General features: G+C 37.4%; 3 protein-coding genes across 8 annotated transcripts in view; 2 read left to right on the top strand and 1 right to left on the bottom strand.

Annotated features, from left to right (window-relative positions):
* The window catches only part of gpr84 (G protein-coupled receptor 84), a 187,338-nt gene that overhangs the window by 38,496 nt on the left and 130,738 nt on the right, over nt 1-18,104 (top strand). The window lies entirely within an intron of this gene.
* Nucleotides 359-4,140, top strand: LOC132161064 (heme transporter hrg1-A-like). Of its 2 annotated transcripts, XM_059570854.1 has the most exons (4): nt 359-512; nt 660-809; nt 2,762-2,929; nt 3,125-4,140. In XM_059570854.1, exons 2-4 carry the CDS (start codon nt 680-682, stop codon nt 3,259-3,261), a joined length of 435 nt encoding a protein of 144 aa, XP_059426837.1. In that variant the 5' UTR covers nt 359-512; nt 660-679; the 3' UTR covers nt 3,262-4,140. The 2 variants fall into 2 exon arrangements, with proteins under 2 accessions (XP_059426837.1, XP_059426836.1); XM_059570853.1 differs by having other exon boundaries at nt 359-809.
* hdac7b (histone deacetylase 7b) lies at nt 4,965-17,459 on the bottom strand. 5 transcript variants are annotated; one of them, XM_059570849.1, is made up of 20 exons: nt 17,353-17,459; nt 17,215-17,272; nt 14,915-15,008; nt 14,513-14,579; nt 14,340-14,431; nt 14,079-14,189; nt 13,848-13,951; nt 12,948-13,041; nt 12,363-12,860; nt 11,765-11,889; nt 11,396-11,617; nt 11,257-11,312; nt 10,535-10,622; nt 9,804-9,923; nt 9,602-9,699; nt 9,289-9,407; nt 5,919-6,052; nt 5,756-5,840; nt 5,530-5,668; nt 4,965-5,341 (listed from the first exon to the last, which is right to left on the bottom strand). In XM_059570849.1, the coding sequence occupies exons 3-20, from the start codon at nt 15,006-15,008 to the stop codon at nt 5,296-5,298; spliced, it is 2,292 nt and encodes a 763-aa protein (XP_059426832.1). In that variant the 5' UTR covers nt 17,215-17,272; nt 17,353-17,459; the 3' UTR covers nt 4,965-5,295. The 5 variants fall into 5 exon arrangements, with proteins under 5 accessions (XP_059426832.1, XP_059426831.1, XP_059426835.1 ...); XM_059570848.1 differs by having other exon boundaries at nt 17,215-17,451; XM_059570852.1 differs by lacking the exons at nt 14,079-14,189; nt 14,915-15,008.

Here is an 18,104-nt window from a genome sequence, read left to right as displayed (position 1 = left end):
GAAAATATACTTAATAAACTTATTCGTACATGAACGTACTGTTTTTCACATTACATAATTACGTATCATTCTAATCTTAAGATTCGATTGATGTTAATCTTTGGAACATTATAGAGCAGGGGTTGGCAAACTACGGCACGCAGGGGGATAATCGCTGGCACGAAAACTGCATACTGACGTACATTTTGAGGTAATAACTTCTCATAGTCACACAGCCTTTTAGGAGCTTTAAATACTATTAAAGTGTGAGAATTGACACAGTTTTGGCACAGTGGTTAACCAGAAAAATAAAAAATGGCACGTCATGCAGAAAAGGTTAAGAGACGTGTTATTTTCATCCACATCCGTAGGGGTCGCTGTCCTGTGTTAAACGGGCGCATATTTTCACTTTTGCTCTTGTGCTGTACCTCGGCGAAGAGCAACAATAACACACGGCGGATTATGGAGCAGTAAATGACAGTAAATGTGTATTGATCGTTTGAGGCGGTCTTACTGTCCTTCATAAAGCCTCGGTGAATGACATTTCATCACTAGTTGCTGGATCAGCGCTGTTTCCATGTTAAAAGAGCGGATGCTCCAGAACTATTTTTAGTAACGTTAACTGGATAGTTTTTTCTTGTTTGGGGGATTTCTGAATTATATTTCCCTTATTCATACAGGTGTGGAATTGACGGCAAAAATGGTGATCAAAAAGATCTACATAAGCGTGGGCTACTCGTGTGTCGGTGTGTTGGTGGGATTTTCGGCGTTTCTAGTGTGGAACATCGCTTACAAACAGCCGTGGACCGCCGCGATGGGTGGATTATCAGGTAATGTTTGTCTGTGTTTCAAATGAAGGTGAGTTGACTAACTTGCCTAGACAGCATTTCTGGCCATCATAGGTTAACTTGGAACGCGCCTTTGATGCCAAATTATTGTCTATGTTGGCAAATCTCTAGTTTTAGGACATGGAGAAATTGAGTTAAAGTAAATACAGCTGCTAACTTTCCTTTTTCGAGCCTTTAATTCGGAGAGTACGTTGGGACACTTAAAATGTATGTATTCTTTCTAGTTCTGCGATGGGGAACTTTACGAACAACTCAGTTAAAATGTTTATTGCTGCACAATGCAGATGAATAATATAATTTTTTTTTAACCTATTTCTTAATTTTTTATTTAATTGTCAAGCTGCGCAAGAAATATTATATTTGAATCTATAAAATCTTCTGTTATTTTTTATCAGTTTTTGTGCAAGGGTTAAAAACTGTGGCAACTGTATAAATTATGAACACATTTGTTGGATAAAGTATTAATAAATGCATGTTTAATACACTAAATATTTAACCTTCTGCGTTTTAGTGAGTAATGAACAAGTTGTTGAATTTTCCTGTAGTAGCTTACACAGTGTTATTGTTAGGCCAAAAGTAGTTCTCAAACATTGTGTGTAATATGGACAATGTAGCATAAAATGCTACACCAAATGTTACATTTTTAAATAACAGTAAGACATTTTATAATGAAAAATGTACCCACAATTTTTAGATGAAAAGGGTGGGATCTCTAAATACTTAAATACATGACATAAAAAAAGTTTGGAGCCAATTAGATTTTTACTTTTACTCAGAACGGATGCATTAAATTGATCAAAAGTGACAGTTAATACTTTTAAATTGTTAAAAAAGGCTGCACCACTGTAAAAACATTAAAACACCCACTGAGCGCAGATTTTGAAAGGTATTTCACACAAATCCTTCCACAAATGCCTATTCAACATGTTCGATGAGTTGTGAAGAAACACTCAGAAGCTGGCCTGACGACATAATCAAAATTATATTTGTCCGATATATTGGTGTTTGGTATGAGAAGGTTATCACACCTTTAACTTAACAAATACAGGCAAAAACGTTAAAATTTTGGCCTCACTAAATGTCTGTTCTTCAGTGCACTTTGATCCATCAGTGCTCTTTGAGTTAGTGTTGTGCAAGAGAGTCATACTTTCACATAGTCTGTGCTGTACTTTAGAAGTACACTTTGGTCCGTCTAGTTTTGCTGCAAAAGAATGGCATGATTTTGCCTATTTTTGGCCTTTTCAGTTATTAGACGGTTGACCAATCACATGCTCATATACTTTGCAATGTGTTGAAAAAGTTAATTTTAGAACTGGTCACTGCTATAAATCACCATTTTTGCAGTTCACTTAAATGGACCTTTAGTGTGTAGTATTCCTCTATGTGTGAGTGTACAAAAACATTTATAATATTTATAAAAAATGTATAATAATTATACAACGATTATAATGCATGTCACACTGCAGGACACTGCTTGAAATGCCACATGAACTAACATTATTTATAGTGTTATTGTATGAGGGCAAGTGAAAAGTGTGACTGTAGTAAACACCCTGGTGTTGGTCAGAGAGAGTCTACTTTGTTGTGTTATAACACAAAATGCTCTTCTGCAAATCTTAACTTCACATGCAGAACTGAGAGAAAATAACACTGTCAGAAGAATCAAACAGGAACACAGCAGTTTACATGCATGTGAGGATGACAAGGCAATAATAAATGCAGAGTCATGGAATCAGCCGCACTTGCAAAACCAGCATATTATAAAATAATAATACTACATTTCCCAAAGTTGTAAGTCTGTGAGTCTGTTTTACTGAAAAATACTAATTTCAGTTTTTCAAATTCAATATGGCACTACTAATTCAGTGTTACTTGTTTGAAAATGATCAGGTTATGTGTTTTTAATTTTCTGTTGTGTTTGTGTATTTCTCCAGGTGTTTTGGCACTATGGGCTCTGGTCACACACATAATGTACCTTCAGGACTTCTGGAGAACATGGTTAAAGGGACTGAAGTTCTTCCTGGTCATAGGCGTCATCTTCTCCGTGTTGTCCATCGTGGCGTTCATCTCTTTCCTCTGTGTCGCCATCTCCCGCAAACAATGTGAGTGGAGATCTGTTCTGAAGCTCAAGAAACTCACAGATGCTTGGTTTTAAATTGTATTTGTAGCATTTAGTTTTAAAGTCATGTGTTTATCATATCAATCTCATATGATGTGGATGTCAGGACGTTAAAGTCACAGTTTTTGAGTTGAAGTTTTTAAAAACTGTTTTGTTCTCTCCTTGTGTTTGTGTACAGCTCTCAAAGATCCCACCAGTCTGTACCTGTCATGTGTGTGGAGCTTCATGAGTTTAAAGTGGGCATTTCTGCTGGCCCTATATTCTCATCGATATCGCAAAGAATTTGCAGACATCGCCATCCTCAGTGACTTTTAAATAGACACACAATAACACACTCGTGCCCACAGACAAACAAGTAAATAAGTGTACAACATGCTGGGCTGTTATCATTTAAAATGGACCAGGAACACTCAACGAGGAGAGTTTGTCTTTTTAGTAAATCAAGACATTAGTGTACCAATTCTCTCTCTTTCTGCTATTGTCTGTCCTGGATGATTTTAAATTTCGGACTTTTTAATATCCATGATCAAAAATTTCGAAACCTTTTCACTTTTCGGTATGTATGGTTTATACTTTGCATTTCTGAATGAGGTATTAGGAGGAGTCTTTTGTCTTTCTCCTTGCTGCTCTTCTCTTGAATGTCTCGCTATGGGATAAGGATAAGTGACAGGTTTTTGTTAAGCTGGTGCGTTTTCTCCTGCTATTGCATAGCATTTAGGTAACTATCTATTGGTTTTTAAAATAAGCACTTTATTGTCTATGAAATGTGGTATAACCAATCACAAACCTTTTTCATGTGGGAATTTTTGAGGCTTTACTGGCAAGGGATGTTATGTGGAAAGCCCAAATTCTCTTCTTGTTTGTACTTTGATGACCCCAAAGCATTAGAGAGCCACACATGTGAATGATATGAATGATTTGTGTAGCATTTTTTTTTTTACAAGACAAACAGGGTTAAAGGTTTAATGTCTGTCACCTGTTAGTGTTGGTTAGTATTATTTCTGCATGCATTTGTCTTATATTAAGTTGAGCTTTTTATATATACACAAAATATTATTATACTGTTAGAATGTGATTTTTGCTTTTGCCTCACATATCAGGCACTTTTGTGAACATCTCCATTATATTGTATTATGAAATCAGTAACTTGATGTATTTGTCAGTGACCAATTAATAAAATAACCTGATACATTACATATGCATCTTGATTTCATTTTTATTTTTAAGTAAAAATACAGGTTTATTTAATTTTGAGAACAGCAAAACATTTATAAGACAATTAAATGAAATGAAAATATTAAAAACATTAAAGATTTTTTTCAAAAAAACAGTGCTGTCATAGTATTTCACAAAACATATTCAAATGTAACTGTAGACCAGCTTGGTGATAAAAAGGTGATACAATTTATTCTCACAAATTAATGTCATCCTAACTGACACAGCAAAGCACAAAGTACTTGGTACCCTTTTCTTAATGCTCGCTATATAAATACCTGACATACAAGTATACATATTCATTGAGAGAACTCTGTCACTAATAATAATAAAAACCTAGCTTGAACACAATGTAAAATGTCTCAGGATGTTTTCTTTTTAGATTTGATATGACTGATGAATATAAAGTGCAATTAACAAAAGCTTTAATTATTAAAATGCCGAGACCATTTTAAAGTTATCAAGGACTACTGATCATTTCAAAGATTTGAATGAAAAACTAACAGATGCGTAAGGGCGCTCTATGCTGCTCAGTGCTCCTGTAGTCTACCCCTGAAAACATAGAGCGCCCTCTCGCGGCTGTAGACGGTAATGTTTTCTCTTGGTTCTAAATGAATGCGACTTATAGTCCAGTGCGACTTATATATGTTTTTTTCCTCTTCATGGCGTATTTTTGGACTGATGCGACATACTCAGGTGCGACTTATAGTCCAAAAAATACGGTATGCTGATTTGGTGTTTAAGAAACATTAGTTACTGTCAATGTTTAAAACTAAAATTAAAATTTAAAAAGATCAGCAATGCAAACATGCAATGCTGAATGTTTGAAAAAAAAATAATATTAACCAAATTTTTGTCCCTTTAAAAAATCCTTGGTAAGGATGTTTCTCATAAATTTATATGATATCCTTATTTGACATTGCCCAGATGCTTCATCAGTAAAACCTTTGTCGTCAAACAAATGACTCAATACATCACTCACGAGATGTGACAGTGAATTTCTTTTGTTCAGCTAAGTTCCTGAGGATTGTCTCCTGTATCGACTCTGCAATCATCACAGTAATTTCACAGTCTGTTACAGCACTAGATGTCCGACTTCTGCTTGGAGAGGAATAAAGTCTTCCAGACTGGCTTCTACAATGAATCAGCTTCATCATGCTCCATAGGCTCATTTAGGAAACTATAGAGCAGAGAACATCAAAAGATTCAATAGTCAGGTCACTCCATATCTAGCCATGTTAGTCCATCAATGTGCTAATAATGAAAGCTTTTACAGTAAAACATTGCCAGCCCACTTTTTCTGCAATGTTAGATCTGGAAGATTTTTTTGCCATTCATTTTAAATTTTTTTCTACACGGCTGTCTTACCGGCTGCTGCTTGGAACAGACATGTGAAGGCCATCCAGGACTAAAGCAGCTTCACTGCCTGCCGAGTATCTTCTCTCCGCATTCATGTAGGACAGAGACACAGTGTTTACCATCGACCTCACTGAACGCCAGTACCTGCCTGAGAGAGTAGTATGAAAAGAAGAGATCAAAAAGACCACCGAAAACAGACACGGACAAGGCTTCTCAGACACTGAACGGTTCTCACTCTGAACGTGTAGAACTGTCTTCAGAGACTCAACTGCGTTGATACAGGGTGTCCTCACTAATTCCTCCTCAGCTAAAGGCTCAGGCTGTAAAAACATGCAAACATTCACACAATACTCAAGGTGTTGATGTGTGCATGTGGGCATCTGTAAACACACACACACCTCATTTCCCAGGAGAGCGCTGACACAGGCTTGCCACGCGTCGCAGAGGGATGTGACGTCATAACCTCCCTCTAACACCAACACCACTCGACCTTCAGCCAACTCCATTAACTTTCGGGTCAAGAATCCGAAACCTGAGATGTATCACATCAAATCAAAACCTTCAAATGATCATTTGCATATGCGTTAAGTGACACTAAAGGCATTCACAGAAACATCCTGGAGGCATTATAGTGGCTCTTGATTTATCAGTTAATGATAGCTGCCTGCAGCTATATCAAGACTATAATAAGGCCATAACTTTTGAGTCTCATCACAAATGCCAAGTCATTATAAGCACTTCTGCTTTCCATCTGAAGTATTCAAAGGACTTTCCTAAGGGGAAACCCTACAAAGCAAGAAAAATGCAGAAACAACACAAAAACTCTCAGGCTCAGATATTAAAATGAAATGCTCTTTTACAAAAATATTGCAATATGAAATGTTTTATTTTCTCCAGACATTCTGTGTAGTTGTGTTTTCATTTTCCTGAATTTATAATTTAATACACATTTATTATCAGAAATGGTGGTTATCAAATTAAGGCATAAAAAGTTAGCAATTTAATCTTTTAAAATGAAATGAAATAAAAATGTAACAACTCTTTTAAATTTCGGGCAAAAAAAGTGTTAGAAAAGGTTTTCTGTAAAAATAAAAGGATGGAATAAAAAATTGTGTGATTATTCCTTTAAAAATAAAGTTTTAACATTGCAATATTATTATTATTACTTTGAGACGTGTATTCTACTGTACAATAGTAATGTATTTTTGTCACAATTTCAAGTTGAACTGAACTATTATTTTGCCATTTCTGTGTGTGTATATGATATAACGTCTCAAGGTTACGTATGTAACCCTAGTTCCTTGAAGGAACGAGACGCTGCGTCGAAACGCTTTTGGGGAACGTCCCTGACGAGACCGACTCTGAATATCGTGTGCAATCAGTCCATCGGAAAGGCGTGACGTCACGGGCGGGGTGACGTAGCGACCAGGAAGCTATAAAAGCACGTGCCGTGCAGCTGGCTTCAGCTTCGAGTAGGAAAGCAAGCGCCGGCAGGGGTGCCGGGAGTATGGCTCTGTGACGCAGCGTCTCGTTCCTTCAAGGAACTAGGGTTACATACGTAACCTTGAGACGTTCCTTTTCAGGAACTCGAGCTGCGTCGAAACGCTTTTGGGGAACGATGTGCCCACGCTGCCAGACTTCCAAATCCCTGCCTAGTGTGTAGTCAAAAGAGCACAGCTAAGACGAGAGAACAGAAGAGCCCGGCGTGGCTCGCATGTCAAGATCGTAAAATCGGACAAATGTGGAGGGCGTGGACCACCCCGCAGCGTTGCAGATGTCCAAGAGGGACACACCTGCTGAGAAGGCCTTGGAGGCCGCCATACCCCGAGTAGAGTGAGCCTTGGCCCCCAAAGGAGGGGGAAGACCAGAGGACTCATAGGAGACGTTGATAGCCTCGACTATCCAACGACTAAGGGTCTGCTTGGTGGCAGGAGAACCCTTGTTAGAAGGACCGTAGCAAACAAGCAATTGGTCTGATTTTCTCCACAGGGCAGCTCTGTGGACGTATGCGTCCAGTGCTCGCACTGGACACATACAGTTTAGCTTCTCTTGGTCTGGCTCCCGAAAGGGAGGAGGACAGAAGGCCTGCAGTACGATAGGTTGTGGTGTAACAGAGGGAACCTTCGGAACATAACCCGCTCGAGGGTATAAGAATGCTTGGCCATACCAGGGGCAAAGTCTAAGTAAGTAGGGGCCACCGAAAGGGCCTGAAGATCTCCAACTCTCTTTAGTGAGGTGATTGCCAGTAACAGGGCAGTTTTAAGTGTCAGATGTCTATCTGAGATATCTTGTATTGGCTCGAATGGAGCTTTACAAAGAGCCTCTAAAACCACAACCAAATCCCAGGGGGGAACACAGGATCGTACTGGAGGTCTCAGCCTCAGCGCACCGCGGAGGAAACGTGTAACTAGGGGGTGTCTACCCACTGACTGATCATTGAAAGGGACATGGAAAGCAGCTATGGCCGCCACGTAAACCTTTAAGGTGGAGTGGGATAACCCCGCAGAGAGCCTGGCTTGTAAAAACTCCAGAACTGTACCAACTGGGCAGTCTGCTGGGTCAAGCTGGCCGTCTCTGCACCATGAAGTGAAGAGCTTCCACTTCAGGGCGTACAGTTTCCTCGTAGAGGGAGCTCTGGATTGGAGTAGGGTCTCAACAACCTCGGTTGAGAGACCAGCTGCTAACAGCTGTGCCCCCTCAGGGCACAGCTTATCAGCAGGCACAGCTTATCAGCAGGTCAGCCTGATAAGCTTGCAGGACTGCCATAGTATGAAGGCACGCCCCAGCCTGACCTGCTGCCACATAACCTTTGCCCACTAGCAATGATGTAACTCGAAGCGGCTTAGTGGGCAATGTCGGAGCCTTTAGAGACGAGGCCGAACCGGGTGACAGATAGCCCGCGAGCGTCTGTTCGACCCGTGGCATCGCTCTATAACCACGCTCTCCCAGCCCCATCACGTTGCCATAATATAGTGAATCAGGGCCAAAGAGGCGGGTCGAATACGGGTGGTTCCACGATCTCGATAACTCATCATGGAGATCGGGAAAATACGGAAGGCTCCGACGTGGAGGTGGTTGCTTTTTTAAGCTAAGGGACAGACAACAATAAATAGGACCAACAGGACAGACTTTTGACATGCACACACAGAGCGCTTGCTGACAGATTCGAAGCTGAAGCCAGCTGCACGGCACGTGCTTTTATAGCTTCCTGGTCGCTACGTCACCCCGCCCGTGACGTCACGCCTTTCCGATGGACTGATTGCACACGATATTCAGAGTCGGTCTCGTCAGGGACGTTCCCCAAAAGCGTTTCGACGCAGCTCGAGTTCCTGAAAAGGAACTGTAGTTATTCACAATTAACGTGCATGAAGTGATTGTGTTCATTGTCAGTTCTTGTGTTCCTATATCCTTGTATAGTGAGACGACAAACACTGAAAACTCTGCAAGCCTCATGCGCTTGAGTTTGTGAAATGGCGAGTCACACACAACAAGCAGGATTCATATTTCAATAGCAGACTTTTTGCGATTTAATATTCAAAGACACAAGTCCATGTCACAATTTGATTAAGCGTACTGACCTACCTTAACTACTGTGATTTCGATTTATACAGTAAACTCTGTCCACAACTTGCACATTGCGGAAGTCATATCGTCCATTTTGCGGAACCCCTGTCTATGGGTCATGGACTCAACTTTGAGAAACCCTGTTGTAGACAACTTGGAAATTGTAGACAATCTATGGTCACAGTATATATTTCTAATACATACAGTTTGCTGAGACTCTGTATCCACCCAGAGCCTCTGAATGACCTTCTGCAGCATCAAAACCAGCTGAAACCAGGACCACATCTGGGGAAAACTCATAAGCAATTGGCATCACTACCATTCTATAAAGACAGAGAGAATATATAGCTATTTAGTTAATGTAGACTTAACAGTGGCAGCAGACAGAATTGCAGATTTCCTGACGGAAAAAAAAGTCACATAGGTTTGGAATGACATGAGGGTTTGTAAATTACAAATTATGAATTTTTAATTTGTGCGAATGATACTAGACACTAAAATTGCATCAAAAGAGTACCTGAATGCAGCTAGATATTCTGCATCTCCCATTGGAGGATTCAGGCCTCCTGACCATGCCACATTTACATTATAGCCTACGCCTCTATCAGATCCTACCTGTAACACATACATGCAGCTTAAACTGACATACAGAAAACACACTCATGCTTAAATCTCAAACACGCTCACTGGTTTTATAAAGGGATGTACACAAAACTAACCCTGGTGGGTTGTCCATTTCCAAGGAAGAAAGAACCATTGTCATAGCGATGCAGGGATATATAGAGGACACTAGGATCTGTGTAGAATATCTCCTGAGTTCCATTACCATGATGAACATCCTGACAAAATCCAGAGGAACATAGTGATTAGTGGTGAAAAAAAACACACAAATCTTTTGGAAACTTTTCATACAAAAATCATAAAAAGAAGTGAAGTGTTTTATTTTTGTGCCTGAAAATATTATGACTGTTGAAGGAAAAGAGATTGCAAGGAGTAAACTTGAAATCTTGACCAGGCAAATGACCTGCAATTTCTATTGTACACTTACATCATTTTTAACTTTGAAAAAAGCTAATGGGCATATTATGGTCAAACACCTTTTATCAGCAATTGTGTACATATATCTAAGGCAAATACTGTGTGTGTGTACCTGGTATTTATCACGTTATGGGGACAAAATGTGCCCAAAAAGATAGTAATACCAGTACATTTTGACCACGCAGGGACATTTTTTAGGTCCCCATGAGGAAACAAGCTTATAAATAATACAGAATGAAGTTTGTTTTAAATCTAAAAATGCTGAATGTTTCCTGTGAGGGGTAAGTTTAGGTGTAGGGTTGGTGTAGGGCGAAAAAAAAAACAGTTTACGCGGTATAAAAACTATTACGCCTATTGAATGTGCCCATAAAACATGTTTGTGTGTGTGTGTGTGTGTGTGTGTGTGTCTTACCCAATCTACTATAAGGATCTTTTTAACCTTCAATCGTTCCTGAAGCTGTTTAGCAGCAATAGCCACAGAGTTAAAGATACTGGAACCACTGTAAGAGAGAGAATGAGAAAGGAATGAAAAAAAAACATACATAGAAATACACAGCATAATTTACCTGCATACACTACCAGTGAAAAGTCTGGGGTTTGTAGTATTGTTTTTTTTATGTTTTTGAAAAAAGTCTATTTTCAGCCTCACCAAGACTGCATTTATTTGAAACAATAATATATATATATTTTAATAACGGTTTTATTTTAATATTTTTTTTAAATGTAATTTATTACTGTGATTTTTAAGTTGATTTTTTTAGCTAAAAAAAAACATTTCCTTTTTATCAATTAGAAAACAGCGGTCCTACTTGATATATAACCAAACAGAATAAAATAAAATAAAATAAAAAAATTGTAACAATGTAAGTCTTTACTGTCACTTTTGATCAACTTAATGTGTCTTTGTGGCATAAAAGTATTCATTTCTTTAAAAAAAATCTTATTGATCCTACACTTTCAAACAGTAATGTGTGTTTTTCAGTTCCTCAGTATTAATGTGGCATCACAAGAAAAGGAACGACCACAAAAATTTGATTATTATTATATGCTTGCTTGCAAAACATCCTATTTTGAATGTCATTTCATGATGATTTTAAAAAACACGTGTCTGCAGTTGTATTAAGTGCAACTCACCATGTTTGAGTATGTGATGCATGGTGTCCTGGAGGTGTGACCACAGCAAACCCATTCTGAGGATCAGGCAGAAAAAGAAGGAGTAAGAATCTAAACTGGTCAAAGCTTTGGTGGTTATAGGAGACTATGTGAATCTCACCCTTAGGTCTCCTCTAGCCACACGGAAAGCCAGCTCTATCACACAGCCCACTGACATCTTCAGTATTGTACTCCAGGAATTTTCCGGTACCATGTCAGGGTCTGTTGGACTTTGATATGGTACGGCAGATGTTCTATCTGAGAACCCAGCGTACAAAACAATAAGCTGTTCTGAATGGACCGACAGAAGTTCCTCAGACGTAGCCGGTCTGCCTTCAATCAACTAAGACACAAACACACATACACACACACACACACACACACACACACACACACACACACACACACACACACACACACACACACACAGGTTAAATTCTCACCACTGCTATAATAGTTAGAGCTTTATGAGCTGTTCAGCATTGTTTACCTTACACTGATTCCTGAAGCCACACTCCTGCAGTCTTGACCAGATTCTCATAATTCTGCCAGAATCAAAGCTGGTATCTTTACAGTCATACTCATGTTTAAGCATCTCATAGTCAAACACCAAACCTACAAACACAAATATACTTTAAAATGAAAATAGATTTAAGGGCTGCCGAGTTAACATGTTAACATAAAAACTAAAGTGTCAATTTTTAGACCATTTTTTTATTTGCTCAAATGTGTTATATAGTTCTCAATAGTGTTTTTGCCTAATTTTGCATTTACTAGTGTAAATGCTTTGAAACATATTTAAAGCAAACTTTGCATTGAAAAAAAAAATCAATTTCTAAGAATGTAGTGTTTTGCATTTGGCATTTCACCCTTTTGCTTTAATGACAGCAGTGCTTGAGCTGCATGAAGTATGTGGGAATAAATCCCAATCATCATGGTATTCAACATGATTTGAGAATGATACAAATCACATGCTTCAGTGAAAGCTAAAACATCCAATCTGAAAGCTCATTGACACAAATTGACTCGAAATTGTGCACAAACATTTGATTATTTCTTTTTTTTTTTCAACACTCAAAACTTTCTACCTGTTGTAGAGTTTGATGTGCTCCTGACTTCCCGGGCTAGAGGTGAGGATAAATGTAAAGGCAGACTTCTGTTAAAGGTGCCTGGAGAGGAATGCACACGCGTAAGGTTCCGGTGATGGATATTTTTTCGTACATTACAGCATTCACTGTGCTGCAGCACTCTCAGTTGATCACTGCATTGGTTATCATGCGGCGATTGAGACAGTATATGTAAATCCTCCCTTGTTCTCTCTCTGTCTTTTCTCAGCGATCCAAAGGACACAGGCTGCACCCTGTGTAAAGGTACCTTGCAATGAGTGTGTGAAAAAGAGCTCTGTGTGTTTGGATGCAAATGTACATTTGACTCAGTGTGTTGCCGGAATGTCTCCTGTGGCCATTGCTGTTGGTACATTGGGTGTGTGATCATAAAAGTCTGAGTGTGGATGTGCTGGAAGAAAGAATGTGCCGACTGGGTTTTGCTCAAAGGCTTATGAGACATCACTGCCCATTGGCCAGGAACTGTGAGAGAGAAAGAGCAAATTATGCAATTTTTTTCACATTTACACTGATTCTTTGGTCTCAAGATTAGTGAATGTTGTGTTTTACCTGTATGAACAGGTGAATGCATGGCAAAGACCTGCGGTTCATATCTAGTCCAGAGCATGGTGTTCTGAACACCAATGTGTGCAGGAGATTCATCCTAAAGAAAAGCAGAATAATGTACTTGCAATCAGGAATGAGCATAGTATAGTAAATTGTAGAAGTATATTGGAGACCAAAGAAAATATTTGTTTGCATTCCTATTTATTTAAACAGATTATTTTTTCTTGACATTCCGCCAAAAAATGTATTTCCAAATTCTACAAAAAAAATTATAATAATAATAAAAATAAATAAATGATGCATTAGCAACTCCATTTTAAAAATGTGGACTAGTTTTTACAAACAGAAATAAAATACTTTAAAAACACACTGAATAATCTGAAAAATTATGTTTGCTAGATTTACTATATCAATGGTTTTCAACTATTTTATAATTTTTAAAAATTGAATTATATAAAAACTTAAACTGAAATCTTATTTCTTTTTTTTTTCTTCTGAAAAACATACAGTATCTTCAGTAATCTTAGAGTCAGAAAATCTTATAACCCAAAATGTGGGATTTCCCAGATCCCAAATATATCAAACACAGCTAGTTTCTGTAACAAAAAAAAAAAAGTGAAATAATTTATAATTTCAGAAGATATCTTAGCCAGTATGGGGGGGCCTTAAAATATTTTGTTAGACAATATAGGCCTTCATGTCGAAACAGTTGAGAATCTTTGTCTCTTAGTTAATAGGCAATCAAAACACTCCATCCAATCCATCCCATAATTAACATAAAACAATACAATAATAAATAACCTTTGTTTACTTTAACAACACCATAACAAAATCAGCTGTCAAATAAAATAAAATAAATCATATGAGAGGTAATGTATATATAACGAGAGTCCAGTGACAGACCTGTTGTGGTGATGATGTGCTATAGGTCTGTGGCTTTTGATGGCTCATTTTTTTATCTGATGATGAACTTCTTAAGGATACTGGAGTAGAACTGGAGCCTCCCCCTACAAAATATATTTAAATGGTCACTACAGTGTCTGAAGAACCAAGAAACAAAATTAAAACCGAGTTCACAGCAAACATTTTTTCATTATATCTATGCTTTAGTTTTAGCACAGTGTTGTTACACACCCCTAGAGTCAGAAGCTCTGACAGCAGGGGGCGCGCTGCTTTTACGCTGCAGAGGGTTCTGTCTTCCCGATGCACTTCTCTTTGGTCGCAGCTTTAGAATTGGCTCTGAGGCTTCTCACAAACATGCACAAACACAAATGTGCTTCAAGTATGAACATGTGAAGACTACAATTCATTAAATGATTTATCAGATTTCTATGCATTTCAAGGACGTGTACGTGTACAAGCTCACATGTTTGTGTTAATGTGTACGTGTGTCACCTGTTCTTCTTAATGGACTGTCCTCCTCCAAATAATGCGATTCAGGTATGTTTGATGCACGGAGCTGGGTTGGATCCTGACTTTCCGGTTTCCTGAACAACAGAAGATATAAATGGTACCAATTAAAATGCAACCTTAGATCCAGGTTTTGTCAGGTTTTTATTGTTTCTAACCTCTGTTTATTGCGAATATGCTGATTTAGCTTTCGTTTCACCCAGACACTGGCACCGGCACTGGCACCTGCCAATCACAACAATCAACAAATCAGACCTGTCCAGATAGACATATGACAAATGACAGACATACAACAGGGTCAGAAATTAACCAAGCCTTGGTGAAAAATATGCACAGATGTCAGGGGCAAAAAAATATATATATTTGAATTCAAAATATTCTTGTATGGGTTCAGACACTATAGTTAGAATTTCAATTACAATAAAATTTGTTTTGTGATAAATGGACCCACTCTGTTTATATATATATATATATATATATATAATTTAAAGTTAATTTCCGACACTGGTACAGAAAAAATAATATTTGTAAAAAAAAAAAAAAAAAAAACATGAGTGTACTCTGTTCACTCTTCTTTTTATTCAAAGGCTGATTAAATGGCTTTTGTTCGCTCTCCCTCCCTCTCTCCAGCTTCCCGTGTTGATGTTCAGACATCTGCATAATGAGGATGAGACAGAATGTCAGTTCTGATACTACAATATTGTGTATCTGTGGTTCCAGAACAGGTTAGTAGAGTGTTCCAAAATTACACTGCATTGTGCACGCTAACACCAGTAGATAACTATATCATAAATGTAGTTTTAAATAAAGTATGCTGAGTTTGAGATTAAGATGTTGTAAGTGGATTATTATTAGATGTTTCAACGCCACAGTCTGATGACCAGAAAGCCAAATACATTTGACTCAAGTCGAAATGAACAAAGATATTTCTCACCGAATGCCAGTAATTTTAACATTATGAGTAATATTATTGTTATTGTTTGGCGGCACCTTTAATCCTTTAAACTGCATTCACGTTAACTCGTGTTAAATTACAGAACTGGTGTCACCTGGATCAGCAGATACAGCATAATATTTACTTTCAACTGAATGTAAGAAAGAAAGGAAGAAAAAAAGGAGTGTACTTCTTTAAATAACGTTCAATGAGTATACTACCTTTTATGTATTAAAGATTTTTAGAACTTGTTTGCTGTTTTAAAATAAAATGCTACTTTTTTATAGTTGAAGATTTCCATCCAAATTTAATTTCAAGCAGACTATATAAATAAATAAATAAATACATGTAAAGTCAAACCAAAGATTATTCAGATACCTTCAACATTTCTCACATAATCACAGCTATAGTTATTCGCTATAGTTTAGAAAATGGTTATAAAATATGACAGGAACTCGGAGTTAAACTGTGTCAGAACAAATTAATCTTCATAATGTCAGATAACTTTGAAAGAAATGTATGTAACAAAACATGGTCAGGGCAGGTGTCAAATAAAAAAAATTTTTGTCCCAAAGTTTTATCAGTTTTAGTGGTAGCACACTGTATGAAGAATGTTGGTGTATAATATATCACGGTTTACTTTATTTTTCTATCCTCACTTACATAAATGAACCATATCCTGCACACACTAGTAAAAAAAAAAAAAAATATATATATATATATATATATATATATGAATATATATATTTAAATATATCTGTTATATGTATGTTTTATATATATATTTAACATTTAAATAAAAAATTAAAAACTTTGTTTTATCTAAAACGTGTGAACATAATGCACATCTAAATAAAAATATGTAAGGAATAAAACCTAAAAGTTCGTACATGTATATTCTTGTCATCTTTTATTTCAAAGTATATTTCACTGAGCTTCACTGTGTATGATTTTTTAATTTACTTTATAATTAATTAATAATTTTTTTTTTTTGCCATACGGGATTCTTCCCTTTAGTGAATTTAACAATGCATATATATATAATATTAGTTCACAAAATTTCTCTTTAAATGAGAAGACGTTAAATTGCATTTCAGTTTCCGTAGTGGCATCCTCTGTAGTTTTTTTTTATTTATGAACTCAACACATACCGAAACATCATCAGCGTTTCGTTTTATGCTACCACAGAAACCATGCTGCACTCAATCTGGGCTGGATCACTATGGTAACCCTCCAGCTGACGAGGAAGTGCTCTATTAAAACGAATAGAGTGAAACCCATCCACTTCCTGAAGCTAAAATTAGAATTTGTTTGTCTGATTTAAGGGTGATTTATGTAAGTATTGTATGCTATTCTCATCCTACAATTTGCCTGTCCTATATTTGGTTTAGATGGTTCTTGGGAAACATTTCAGCCAAAGCAGAACAAACTCATTTACCCAAAGCTGAAAAGAATTAAAGGACAGAAAGATCTTATTTCCAAAATTTCTGGGGCTTAAAACTATTATTTGACCATCCTTTAAAATCTAATGAATAAAACCAGTTGAAAAACTAAAAAGTGCAAAACACACACTTTTAGTCTTTACAAGCATTTGTGAAGTCACACTATATTCACAAACAGCAGGCTAGCTGACTGATGTGCTTATAGATATATATTTGTGTTTGTCATGATAAAAAACTTAACCCCCCCCCCCCCCCCAAAAAATGTAGGCTACACACAAAGTATCTGTTTTTAAACTGACCGATAGTTAAATCAATAAGGAATGCTACAGCACACTTCCATCATTATTAGTTATATGAATACATGTCACGGCATTTGATCTCCAAAACTACTAGAGTAAACTTGATGTGGCAGTTTCAAAACTCTTATTTCCAAACTCTAACTGAACAAAGCAAACAAAGTTTTAAACCCACGAGAATCTCTTACCTGTCACGTCTTCATTGCTTTGCCACCTCTAAAAGGTTTCCAAGCTTCGAATGCTCATCTGAAAGAGACAAACAACATGCATTTGCACTCTCAGGCTGTCCACATCACAAAATGAACAGCAGAACAATTCTGAAGCACCTGCACATAACACCGGCCCTGCACTACAGCGAACTCCAAAGGTGTGATTCTGTCGAGTGACATCTCATGCTTCCCTCCCTGAAGCCCCTCCTGCTGAGCTTCCTCTCTCACTACAACTGTTGTTTGCTACTTTCTACCAGTACATTCATCAATGATTATGAATCCCTAAGTTGTGCATGCAAATGATGGAAATCTTAATGTTTGCAATAGTTGGTTTGCTACAAGAGTCACGTAAAAGAAGAGTGTATTTGAAAGATAAGGAAGGCAGGGCAAACATTATTATCTGCTACCACCCTTAACAGTTAATGTAGCCTACAGTAAAGGTTGGGATGAAAAGGAAAGTCAAAAGTGAAAAACTAACTTTACCACATCATTAAATATGTAAGAGCTGTAAGATGAGTGACAGCTGTAACATTTCCAGTGGATAGTGTACATGATCAAGCATCAACACAATCAGGTTGGTTTCACTCTATTAATAAGAACATCTCATAGACTCAGTGGTTTATATATAGCAGGGATGGCACTTGCTAAGCTCAAACCTCAATCTTACCTTTAACCCATACAAACCAGTTGATATCGAAATTAGAGCTGTAATCGGGCCTAACTGTACTTGTCGGGCTCATTTTGATTGACAGCTTTTTAAAAGCCCGAACTCGTTTACAGACCGATATTATTTAAATGTGCACACGCACACAGCTCTTTTGCCTTTGTCAAAAATGAGTCATTTATTCATGTTTTAACATAATTTATTA

This window comes from Carassius carassius, chromosome 17 (assembly GCF_963082965.1).
Source record: "Carassius carassius chromosome 17, fCarCar2.1, whole genome shotgun sequence".
NCBI classification, from domain to species: domain Eukaryota; kingdom Metazoa; phylum Chordata; class Actinopteri; order Cypriniformes; family Cyprinidae; genus Carassius; species Carassius carassius.
Note: the sequence above shows the minus strand (reverse complement) of the source record. Positions and strands in the feature narration are given on the sequence as shown.